Here is a 13304-nt window from a genome sequence, read left to right on the forward strand (position 1 = left end):
TATCCAGAGATGATTTTAAAGCAGAGTTAGCTACAATAAAATTTATCGCCACCGCCAATTGCTACAGTCCATTCTTATTGACCACATCTTGCACAGGAAACAAAAATGGAAAATTGTACCCCTCTTCCATGCCCCACCTGCTTCCCCATCCACTGTCTGCAACAAATGGTGTACACTACCATACCTAGATGAGGTATCACAGATTGAAGCCAAAGCACTGAAAGGCTACTATGTTAAGAACACAACAGCCCAGTGTATTTTTAATAGCGAAGATAAGATCCAGTTATTAGGCAGCAGTGGGATATACAAAATCACCTGTTCTGATTGTGACAAATTTTACATCGGCCAGTCTGGCAGAGACATAGCAACTAGGCTGGCTGAACATGAATGCAGCTGGAGGTTGCAAAATTCTGACTCCACATTTGCTGAGCATGTACTGAGTGAGGGTCACAACTACCAGCCAGTGTCCCACGTACTTCACTTAGCAAACAAAGGCCATAAACTCAACCTGCTGGAAGTCCTGGAAATTAACAAACATCTAACTCACAGTCCATATCTAATCATAAATGACCAGACACAGCTCAATACTTCCCTTCTCTTAAACTTCATATATTCATCTCTGTTGTTCATTATTCCCACACTGCCTGTTTGTACATATTCCCATTTTTCCTGTACTCATTAAGTTCTTTTGTTTTATTGTTTATTGTCTATGTATTCCATATAGACTGTAGTTTCAATTGTTAAGCCTTTCTTTTAACTGGTACTTGTATTATTGTCCATGTTTAACCCCTCTTGTAGTTGTCTCATCAAATATTGTTTATATTTTACTTGGTTCATTTATTTAATGCAAACTGTTACATAGCCACAGTTTTGAATATAATGTTAATGTTAAAATGTAGTACCACCACATTCTCAAAGATTGCATTATGTTCCCTCAAACTCCTCCATTTTCCTGCATTTATTTATTTATGTTTGTCTTGCTGATATTACTTAAGTTTGTTACGTATTCTGTAGTTACATTGATAATTGTTTCTTCTTTTAATTGGTTTGTGTATCACTCTCCATGTTTTATGCCTCCTAATGTAGCCTTGTCAAGTACTTATTTTATTTTATTAGTTTTGTTTATTAGAAACTGTTATGTAGGCATGCTGACCCTATTTTGTGTTAAAGCTTTCCTGTCTACTCCACTTTATTTATTTACAGTTCAATTTTTTACTTTTTCATTGCATTACCACCACACTGTCAAAGATGTTACTGTATGTTTCTGCTTCAGTCTAGAAGTGTTACTTCTCTTCCAATGTTGTTTGCAAACACTGTAACTTCTTTGGTGACAATACTCAGTAAATGTCTGAAGATGGCCTTGTAAGCCAAAAACCAGTTAACACAATAAAAATTAATACTGTAGAACAAAAGTGAACTTGTGCTTTTCATTTATTGCAGATATTTTGCTCTGGACTTAACCTAATATTTTTCACATCTACACATATATAAATACACTGCCAGCTATTGCACAGTTCATGCTGGATGTTACTTTGTAACATGGATAGTCATTCATTTCCTCTTCCACTTGCAGATGGAGTGAGGGAAAAATGATTGCCTGTATGCCTCCATAATAGCCTTAATCTCTCTTATTTTCTCCTTACTTTTTGAAGTCCATCTGGAGAAATAATTTTATGTTTTCCATCACAATGTCGGCTGCAGTTCTTTCCATTAGTGCCTTGTTTGAATTTATAACAACTCTTGTACAGGCAAAGGGAGCGAGCGGTACTTTCTTGTTTTCTCGAAGAAGGATTATCCACAAGCAATGCAAAACATTTCATGTTGCTGAAGCATGTTCCTGAGTACGGAACTAATGAAGGACTTCTGCATTTGATATACTCAGAGACTCCCTATTGCGGTTCTTTCTATACCTTAATACACATTGCTTAACATTCTGTTAGTACTAATCTGTTTGTGAAGATATTTCACTAAACTCTGTACACTGCCGAAAGAATCTTTAGTATTTCTTTGTCTGTGTTGCTGAATTTGAATTATTGCAGTTTTACCTTGAAACGCCTTTTTTTTATATATATATATATATATATATATATATATATATATATATATATATATATATATATATATACACACACACACACACACACACACACACACACTAAAGATTCTTTCGGCAGTGTACAGAGTTTAGTGAAATATCTTCACAAACAGATTAGTACTAACAGAATGTTAAGCAATGTGTATTAAGGTATAGAAAGAACCGCAATAGGGAGTCTCTGAGTATATCAAATGCAGAAGTCCTTCATTAGTTCCGTACTCAGGAACATGCTTCAGCAACATGAAATGTTTTGCATTGCTTGTGGATAATCCTTCTTCGAGAAAACAAGAAAGTACCGCTCGCTCCCTTTGCCTGTACAAGAGTTGTTATAAATTCAAACAAGGCACTAATGGAAAGAACTGCAGCCGACATTGTGATGGAAAACATAAAATTATTTCTCCAGATGGACTTCAAAAAGTAAGGAGAAAATAAGAGAGATTAAGGCTATTATGGAGGCATACAGGCAATCATTTTTCCCTCACTCCATCTGCAAGTGGAAGAGGAAATGAATGACTATCCATGTTACAAAGTAACATCCAGCATGAACTGTGCAATAGCTGGCAGTGTATTTATATATGTGTAGATGTGAAAAATATTAGGTTAAGTCCAGAGCAAAATATCTGCAATAAATGAAAAGCACAAGTTCACTTTTTTATATATTCATATATATATATATATATCTAAAAAGAAAGATGATGAAACTTACCAAACAAAAGCGCTGGCAGGTCGATAGACACACAAACAAACACAAACATACACACAAAATTCTAGCTTTCGCAACCAATGGTTGCCTCGTCAGGAAAGAGGGAAGGAGAAGGAAAGACAAAAGGATATGGGTTTTAAGGGAGAGGGTAAGGAGTCATTCCAATCCCGGGAGCGGAAAGACTTACCTTAGGGGGAAAAAAGGACAGGTATACACTCGCACACACACACATATCCATCCACACATACACAGACACAAGCAGACATTTGTAAAGGCATCACATTTTCGTCAGCTCGTGCAATTGATGACCGTCCACTGCAAGGTTCATCGGTGATCTCCTCTCGGCCCTCCATGAACGACTTGTGCCGTTGGAAAACTTGTGATTTGGACAAGCAATCAGTCCCAAAGGCATGCTGAAGTAATGGAAACGTTTCGGTGGCGGACTTCCCAACTTTAACGCAAAATTTGATAGCATACTGTTGCTCTGCAGAATGATCCATTGTGCCATGTTACATAAACTCAAAATGGGGTTGAGGGAAACGCACGTCCTGACTCTCCAATAATGCAGCTGAGGTGGTTTTCATTCTAGATACATACAATAGACTCATTGCTGCACCAAAATTAATGAAGTTCATTATCACCCCCATGCTTGAAACGAGAGCGTAGAGCTGTAAACACAGATTTAATGCATGGATGTGTAGCCATAAGGGTTGTTAGGGTAAACTGAAGTTGCAGCCCAGTACGTTTCGGTGCTTCCTTTACCTCTGCCTGAAGTAATTGTCCCTATGTGTTTCTCAGCAACTGTCTGGATTAATCGCCAAAAATTCTTTTTCCAACAATAATGAAGGAATCTTTAGTTTTAGCTTGAAATGTATGTGATGTTTTACCGAACAGTGTAAGATTTTCTGATTTTTTGCACAGCATAGCATTCCAAAAATGACATGGTTTGAAGAAATCTTTAATGTTCTGCATCAGTCAAACTGCATATTTTTGTAGACACAAGTATAAATACGAAGATTACCAAATATGGCACTTAAGATTCACAAACACGTAAACATCATGCCCGCTTGGTTTGATTCTTTCAGCCATTGGCAGCAAAGGAGATGTGATGTCATCCAGATATGTTTGTGGTGATAAAACACATTTATTTAAACATTTATTCAGTGTTAATTTTACTATTTTGTGAATAAAATTTGTGGTGACAACATGAAATGTTGCATAGGACAGGACCTAGGTTGGTTTGGATGACATCAGATGCCATGTTGATCTGCATGTTTGCAAAACTAAACTGCTGTATGAGATGTTTTTCATATTTATACATACGCACTACAAAAATATGTTAATTGATGCACCACATTAAAGATCCCTCAAAAACACGCCATTTTTTCGTACAGTAAGGTGTGCGAAAGTGCTGGGAAATATCACTTTGGTGACTAAAACTATAACTGGAATGTATAGCCACTGTTCTTTATGCAGGAAATCATATGCTAGTTTAAGGTTACATACAATTCACAGTGTTCAGAGAAAAATTTTGTGACAATTGATAAAAGCTCACAATTTTGCAATTTCTGCAATAATCACATCTTTCTCTGGAGAATTATTGCTCTTCGAGGTGTTTACAATGCCCTTAATCTATTTTGCAGTTGGTGCTTCTGAGTTTGGATTTGCTTTTTTCTGGTTCTGAGCTGGTATATATTACTTTTTCCTTCTGTATTCTTGAAGCTAAAGTTTGGGGAATTGTGTCTACTTAAGTTAGTCTTAACTATTCTGTAAAAGTCTCACATATTGTTCTTTCGGAAGTCCTCTTCTGCTGTGTCATGTGTTCTTTCTCATATTTCCTCTGCGGATTCCTGATAGTTACAGCTGTGTTTCTTTTTAGTACTTGTTCTTTAGATTTTCTGGTGTTTCCTGAGAACACCATTCAGCCCATGCTTTTTGATGCTCTTTGATTGTCTTACCTCTTTCTGCACACCACCAGAAGTGTTCCCTAATTTTCTTGATGTGAACCATTTCTTTTGCACTATCAGTCATTGCTTCTTTTAAGTGTTCCCATCCATGATAATTCTTCTGATACAAGGTCATTGTAAAATTTTTGGCGCTTACAAGTTTCTCTGTCTCTAATTCGTTATAGAGTAATATTCCTAATTTGTTAGGCTCTTGGTAGGATTTTGACTTCAGTTTTGGAAATAAGTGATCTGAATCTAAATTTGAACCTCTGAGGACTTTGAAGTTTTGAATCTCCTTGTTGACGGGTCACAAGATTGCTGCATGATCACTTTGAAACTCTCCTAGTAGAACATCGGGTGATACCTATGTTTTTTGTTTTCTTTGATGCTGTTTAAATACTGTCAGATTCATTATCGGATCATATTTCTAACAAATTTTCACCAGTCATTCATGTTTCCAGTCAGTGTTGTTGTGAGCTGTAGTGCCACAATGATCTTTATGAATTTTCTTACTTTCCCGAGTTGAGCAGAACTATGATAATATTCTTGGTAGGAATCTTTGATAGTGTCTCCTCCAAGTCTTCCTGAAATTCTTCTAATTTATCTGAGCCTGTTTTGTTAGTCTCATTTGTTGTTGCTCCATTTTAGGGAAAAAAGGAAAATTATTTTTGTATTATGAATGTCCAGTTACATATTACGTATTGATTTGTGGAGAATAAATGGAATGGAACTTTGTAATGAGAGAGGAAGAATTTAGCAATAGAGAAAATAATGTGTACTGCAGACTTACTTACGTGTCTTCATCATTTGTTGACTACGAGTTTTCATACCTTATAATTTCAAATTTTTGCCTTCACACCTACAGATTTTGGACGTGGATCGTATGCTGGCAAAATCAGCGCCAGATGTTGCTGGTGGTGACACAGGTCCAGGAGGTGATCGTGGGGGTGGAGGCTCAGCGAGCGATTCACAGGGTCATCCTGTCATTCGCACACTCTATGATCACCTTGAGGTAAGAGCCTGCTATGCATTCCACATCAGTTTAATTAAATGTGTAGTGGGGAACATTACGCAGTTTCTCTCTGTTATTCAACACAGATATGGAATATTTTAAAATAATAATGCTCTGTTCTGTTAATCCCTTAAAACCTGAATAAATTTCTACCTGGAAGGAATATATATATATATATATATATATATATATATATATATATATATATATATATATATATATGTTGCTCTGGAAGTACTCAGGAAATGGCAGCATACATCAGAAGGGTTGGTAGCTTCATGTGGGATCTGCACCTTTTGGTACTGGCAATCAAAAACAGTTGACTTCCATTTATTTGTGTTGCATTGGTGTGATGCGAATGCATGACAGTTCACATTAACAGGCTAAATAGAAGGATAATCTTTTGGGTGTTACGATTCATCAGTTGTACTTGTCACAAGCTTTCCCTATGGGACATAAAAACATCTGACAGGTGTTGCCCCCACAGCTTAATTTCCTAATGGCGTGCATAAAATGTTAAAAAAGATTGTTGCTGTATTCCATTTATGTCAGATTCAAACTTATTTTCAAGCTGCTGAAATCTCAGATTAATGAGGATTCTCCTCAGTGTTAACAGAAGATTCTAAATACAACATACTCTAAGTGATTTACCTACACAGCACAAATGTCAGTGTGACACGTGCTATGGGCCCCACATTGTGAGGGGACCCACAGCCACACTGCCGTTAGTGTTTTGGAACTTAAAATAATAAAATCATTTAAGATTATTTGCCAATGATTATTCAGTATTTTTAAAGCACCAGAGATATAGATCCATAAAATAAGGGAAAGGCAACTACTTACCTATAGAGGACAGTGTGTGGTGCACAGAAACACGTAATAGAAAACAGTTAACACTAGCTTTCAAGCTCTTGCTTTTGTGTGTCTGTGTGCTTGTGTGAGTGATTCTGTACATTCTTACTAGAAAAAGAGTAATAGCTCAAAAGCTAATGTCAGCTGTTTTCTGTTGTGTGTTTCTCTGCACCACACACAGTCCTCTATTGGTAAGTGATTGCCTTTCTCTTATATTAGATATATTTCCATCAAGGAACTTTAATTATTGTTAGAAATAATAGATCATTAACATAAAATTGTTTTTCCTTTTGTACGTTTGAAATGTGTGTTCATCTTAATTCTCCTGTATTAAAGTATATTTTACATAATTATTACAAGTTGCCACAAGTGTTTTATTTACACATTTTGTACGTATTATAAAACTTCTGTACAAAATTGTTGGCATAGGTTGTTTGCTTTACATTGTTAACAAAGCTTGCCGAAGAATCATTTGTTAATTTATCAGCTGAGAAAAGGACGTGGGCCATTAATTGAAACGATCAAATGACAGAAAACTCTCAAGATTTGACAACTTTTTATTTTCATTAATTAAGGTTGCTGATAGTCTGTCTCACTTAGTGCAGTATTTGTGATCATTTTTTACATATCTGTCAAGAATTTTAAAATCAGTCACAAGATGCCATTACGGTATGTTCGTGTAGAATGTTTGAACTCATCTCTGTATAGTTTTTGCACATCCTTTAATTTTTAATCTATTTAGATATGCCAGTGTCTTCATTCTCCCCCCACTGAATGTTGCAGTATTATATCTCTCGCTTCCACCATTGAGCCCAACGTAGATCGCATGCAGCCAATTGGTATGTTGCGACTGTTTTCTGTGTGAAATAGTTCTACGGGGTGGATTATGAAATTTTGTTGTTTCCTGTGGTCTAAACTTTGTAAGTTTATAATACTAATACATTTATATAACTTTATTATTCTAAATCTCCCCTTGGTCCATGGACATTGCTGAGGTGGACAGCTGAAAACAAGGGAAAGCTACAGTCATTATATTTTCCAAGTACTTGCAGCTCTATTGTATAGCTTAATGATGACGGTATTGTGTTGGATAATATATCCCAGAAATAAAATAGATAAAGCAGTCTTCCATTTGGATCTCCATACAGGAACTATCCAGGAGTAATAAGGAAAAACAAAACTGGCATTCTGCGGACTGGAGTGTGGAACGTTAGATCCCTTAATCAGGCTAGGTGGGCTGGATAATTTAGAAAAGAAAATGGATAGTTTCAGTTTAGATACAGTGGGAATTAGTGAAGTATTCTGGCAGAAAGAACATGACTTTTGGTTAGATGAGTCCAGGATTTATCAAAATAAAATTAAATAGAGGTAACACAGGAGTAAGCCTAATAGTGAATAAGGAAATAGGAAAGTGGGTAAACTACTATGAACAGCCTAGTGAATGGATTACACAGGCCTACGAAAAATATTTTTTAAAAAACTTTTTTTTACTTTGATAGCTGATCTTTATAGATTTTTATGAGCTGAATCCAAATCTAGCCTTAATTTTTTTGTATCACCCATAGTTTTCGAGCAATATGCTTTTTATTATATAATATAAAAATCCTATGCTATTCGGTTAACAGGAAAATTAATGAAATGCTTTGTTACAACATAAGCATGGTTTGTGTTTACAGTAAGCTACTTAAAACGATCATATGTGTTAATAGAGGTTTCACTTGTCAGCTGGAATTGGTTTGTATTTTCTTTCTCTTATTTCTTTGAAGCTTCTTGTGTAGCTTTTTCTACGATGAGTCGCTTGCTGAACTTCTTAGTGAAGTGACCAACAATAGTCCCCCATCATTTTGGTGTCCCAGCAGCCTTGGTAGCGTTTTTCCTCACTTTAATGTCCTGATAAAAATGCTCCCCCTGTTCCTCACTAACATCTCCCATGTTGTCCGGGAAGTAATCAAGATGACTGTTCAAAAAGTGAACTTTCAGGCTCATTAAACATCCTAAAGTTTTAAACTCCTTTAACATTGTAGCTATAATAGAAACATCTTCTGGGTCTTTTTCATGTCCTAAGAACTTTGTAATGACTTGCTTGAATGATACCCATGCTTATTTCTCATTTAAAGTCATTGTAGATTCAGAGTTAACATCAAACATCAATTTTCTAATGTCAGGTCTGACAAAGACGCCTTCTTTTAGTTTAGCTGCTGAAACGTGTGGAAAATTTTGGCAGAGATACTTAAAACATGGTCCATCTTTTGGCCAAACCCTTACAAACTGTTTCATTAGGCCTAACTTTGTATGTAGAGGTGGTAGGAGTACGTTTTCTGGATCTACAAGGTTTTAGCGCAAAATGTTCTTCTGGACAGGTTTTAAAGACTCTCCCACAGGCCAGTTCTTCCTGCACCAGTGTTCATCCTTAGCCCTACCGTCCCATTCACACAAGAAACATGAAATTTGGTAAAGCCACCTTGCTGACCAAGGAGCATGCATGTTATTTTTAGATTGCCACATATCATCCAACCAAGAGCATAATAGCCTATTTTAATTAGCACTATTTCTAAGTTTTCATAGCTTTCTTTCATATGTACAGAATGTCCAACTGGTACAGATGCATACATGTTACCATTGTCTAGTAAAACAGCCTTTAAACTAGTTTTGGATGAATCAGTAAACAGCCTCCAGTCTTCCTTTTTGTATTCAATACCAAACTCATTCATCAGACCGGGAATGTATGAGCAGTACACTAAATTACCTTCTTGTTGAAAAAACTTGGAAAACTGCTGCTCTCTTTTACTATACATGTGTATGTTGGTCCAAGCTGCCAATAAGTTATTTTCTTTTAATCTAGAGCCAAGCAATTCAGCTTTTTCTTTCGTTAAGCCCAGATCCCTAAACAAATTGTTAAGCTCGGTCTGAGTAAACAATTTGCGCCCTAGACTTTCTGTATTACAATAGAATTCATCATCGTCTGGTTCATGTAAATCAGATTATACATAAGAATATAATAGAGAGAAACATTCCACGTGGGAAAAATATATCTAAAAACAAAGATCATGTAACTTACTAAACGAAAGCGTTGGTATGTTGATAGACACACAAACCACACACAAAATTCATCTTTCGCAATCCACGGTTGCTTGATCAGGAAAGAGGGAAGGAGAAGGAAAGACGAAAGGATGTGGGTTTTAAGGGAGAGGGTAAGGAGTCATTCCAATCCCGGGAGCGGAAAGACTTACCTTAGGGGGAAAAAAAGACGGGTATACATTCGCGCGCGCACACACACACACACACACACACACACATATCCATCCGCACATATACAGACACAAGCAGACATTTGTAAAGGCAAAGAATTTGGGCAGAGATGTCAGTCAAGGTGGAAGAACAGAGGCAAAGATGTTGTTGAATGACAGGTGAGGTATGAGCAGCGGCAACTTGAAATTAGCGGAGGTTGAGGCCTGGTGGGTAACGGGAAGAGAGGATATACTGAAGGGCAAGTTCCCATATCCGGAGTTTTGACAGGTTGGTGTTAGTGGGAAGTATCTAGATAACCCGGACGGTGTAACACTGTGCCAAGATGTGCTGGCCGTGCACCAAGGCATGTTTTGCCACAGGGTGATCCTCATTACCAACAAACACTGTCTGCCTGTGTCCATTTATGCAAATGGACAGTTTGTTGCTGGTCATTCTCACATAGAAAGCTTCACAGTGTAGGCAGGTCAGTTGGTAAATCACGTGGGTGCTTTCACACGTGGCTCTGCCTTTGATCGTGTACACCTTCCGGGTTACAGGACTGGAGTAGGTGGTGGTGGGAGGGTGCATGGGACAGGTTTTACACCGGGGGCGGTTACAAGGGTAGGAGCCAGAGGGTAGGGAAGGTGGTTTGGGGATTTCATAGGGATGAACCAAGAGGTTACGAAGGTTAGGTGGACGGCGGAAAGACACTCTTGGTGGAGTGGGGAGGATTTCATGAAGGATGGATCTCATTTCAGGGCAGGATTTGAGGAAGTCGTATCCCTGCTGGAGAGCCACATTCACAGTCTGATCCAGTCCCGGAAAGTATCCTGTCACAAGTGGGGCACTTTTGTGGTTCTTCTGTGGGAGTTTCTGGGTTTGAGGGGATGAGGAAGTGGCTCTGGTTATTTGCTTCTGTACCAGGTCGGGAGGGTAGTTGCGGGATGCGAAAGCTGTTTTCAGGTTGTTGGTGTAATGGTTCAGGGATTCCGGACTGGAGCAGATTCGTTTGCTATGAAGATCTAGGCTGTAGGGAAGGGACCGTTTGATATGGAATGGGTGGCAGCTGTCATAATGGAGGTACTGTTGCTTGTTGGTGGGTTTGATGTGGACAGATGTGTGGAGCTGGCCATTGGACAGATGGAGGTCAATGTCAAGGAAAGTGGCATGGGATTTGGAGTAGGACAAGGTGAATCTGATGGAACCAAAGCAGTTGAGGTTGGAGAGGAAATTCTGGAGGTCTTCTTCACTGTGAGTCCAGATCATGAAGATGTCATCAATAAATCTGTACCAAACTTCGGGTTGGCAAGCCTGGGTAACCAAGAAGGCTTCCTCTAAGCGACCCATAAATAGGTTGGCGTATGAGGGGGCCATCCTGGTACCCATGGCTGCTCCCTTTAATTGTTGGTATGTCTGGCCTTCAAAAGTGAAGAAGTTGTGGGTCAGGATGAAGCTGGCTAAGGTAATGAGGAAATAGGTTTTAGGTAGGGTGGCAGGTGATCGGCGTGAAAGGAAGTGCTCCATCGCAGCGAGGTCCTGGATGTGCGGGATATTTGTGTATAAGGAAGTGGCATCAATGGTTACAAGGATGGTTTCCGGGGGTAACAGATTGGGTAAGGATTCCAGGCGTTCGAGAAAGTGGTTGGTGTCTTTGATGAAGGATGGGAGACTGCATGTAATGGGTTGAAGGTGTTGATCTACGTAGGCAGAGATCTGTTCTGTGGGGGCTTGGTAACCAGCTACAATGGGACGGCCGAGATGATTGGGTTTATGAATTTTAGGAAGTAGGTTGAAGTTAGGGGTGTCGGTGGGGTCAGGAGGTTGATGGAGTCAGGTGAAAGGTTTTGTAGGGGGCCTAAGGTTCTGAGGATTCCTTGAAGCTATTCCTGGACATCAGGAATGGGATTACCTTGGCAAACTTTGTATGTAGTGTTTTTTGAAAGCTGACGCAGTCCCTCAGCCACATACTCCCGACGATCAAGTACCACGGTCTTGGAACCCTTGTCTGCCGGAAGAATGACAATGGAACTGTCAGCCTTCAGATCACGGATAGCCTGGGCTTCAGCAGTGGTGATGTTGGGAGTAGGATTAAGGTTTTTCAAGAAGGATCGAGAGGCAAGGCTGGAAGTGAGAAATTCCTATAAGGTTTGGAGAGGGTGATTTTGAGGAAGAGGAGGTGGGTCCCACTGTGACGGAGGACGGAACTGTTCCAGGCAGGGTTCAATTTGGATAGTGCCCTGGGGAGTTGGATCATTAGGAGTAGGATTAGGATTATCTTTCTTCATGGCAAAGTGATATTTCCAGCAGAGAGTATGAGTGTAGGACAGTAAATCTTTGACGAGGGGGCTGTTTGGTTAAATCTGGGAGTAGGGCTGAAGGTGAGGCCTTTGGATAGGACAGAGGTTTTGGATTGGGAGAGAGGTTTGGAGGAATGTCCTCATGATCCTATGTGAGCAATATGTTGAGTGTTGTAGTATATTCCTTTCGACACTCCCAAAGGTCAAACAAGCCTGTGATCATTTGTGCTGCCCTTCTCTGTATACTGTCATCGTCTCCTGTTAGTCCTGTTTGATACAGGTTCCACCCACTTGAACAATATTCTAGAATGGGTCATATGACTGATTTGTAAGCAATCTCCTTTTTTAGAATGATTGCACTCCACCTATGTTCTACCAATAAATCGAAATCTACCACTTGCTTTACACATGACTGAGCCCATGTGATATTCCATTCAATATCCCTACTAAGTGCTACACCCAGCTATTTGTGAGTTGGCCAATTCCAAGTTTGACTCATTGATATTATGTTAGTAGGATACTAAGTTTTTTTGTTTTGCGAAGTGTAAAATTTTACATTTGGCACATTTAAAGCAAGTTGCCAATCTTTGCACCACTTTGAAATCTTCTCAAGATCTAACTAAATATTTATGCAGCTTCTTTCAGATAGTACTTCATTGTAGATAACTTCATCATCTGCAAAAAGTCTGAGATTGCTGTTAATATTTTCTGCAAAGTCATTAATATAAAACATGAACACTTAGACTTTCCAAACGTTCTCCTGGGCTATGCTCAAAGTTACATCTATGTCTGACACTGACTCTCCATTTGAGATGCTGCGCCATGCCAAAAAGTCCTCAATCCAGTCACAAATTTCACTAACACCACTATTCATACTTTTTACGATAAACTTAGGTGTGGTATTGAGTCAAATGCTTTTTAGAAATCAGGAAATACTTCATTTGCCTGACTGCCTTGATCCAAGACATTCAGTATGTCTTGTGAGAAAACCGTGAGTTGGACTCCACATGATTGATGTTTTCAGAATCCATGCTATTTGACATAGAGAAGGTCTTTTTTTCAAGATGCCTCATTATGTTAGAGCTCAGAATACGTTCTCAGATTCTAGAACAAATCGATGTCCAAGGGTATTGGATGGTAGTTTTGTGGATCACTTCTACTATCCTTCTTG

The 13304-nt window shown here is 38.7% G+C and overlaps 1 protein-coding gene across 1 annotated transcript in view; it reads left to right on the top strand.

Moving 5' to 3' along the window:
* Positions 1 to 13304, top strand: part of LOC124798338 (cleavage stimulation factor subunit 1) — a 196455-nt gene that overhangs the window by 32811 nt on the left and 150340 nt on the right. The window contains exon 4 of the mRNA XM_047261693.1: positions 5610 to 5756. Within this exon, the coding sequence (XP_047117649.1) occupies positions 5610 to 5756 (147 nt within the window). The remainder of the gene's footprint in view (positions 1 to 5609; positions 5757 to 13304) is intronic.

The sequence above is a fragment of the Schistocerca piceifrons genome, chromosome 5, assembly GCF_021461385.2.
Source record: "Schistocerca piceifrons isolate TAMUIC-IGC-003096 chromosome 5, iqSchPice1.1, whole genome shotgun sequence".
Taxonomy (NCBI): domain Eukaryota; kingdom Metazoa; phylum Arthropoda; class Insecta; order Orthoptera; family Acrididae; genus Schistocerca; species Schistocerca piceifrons.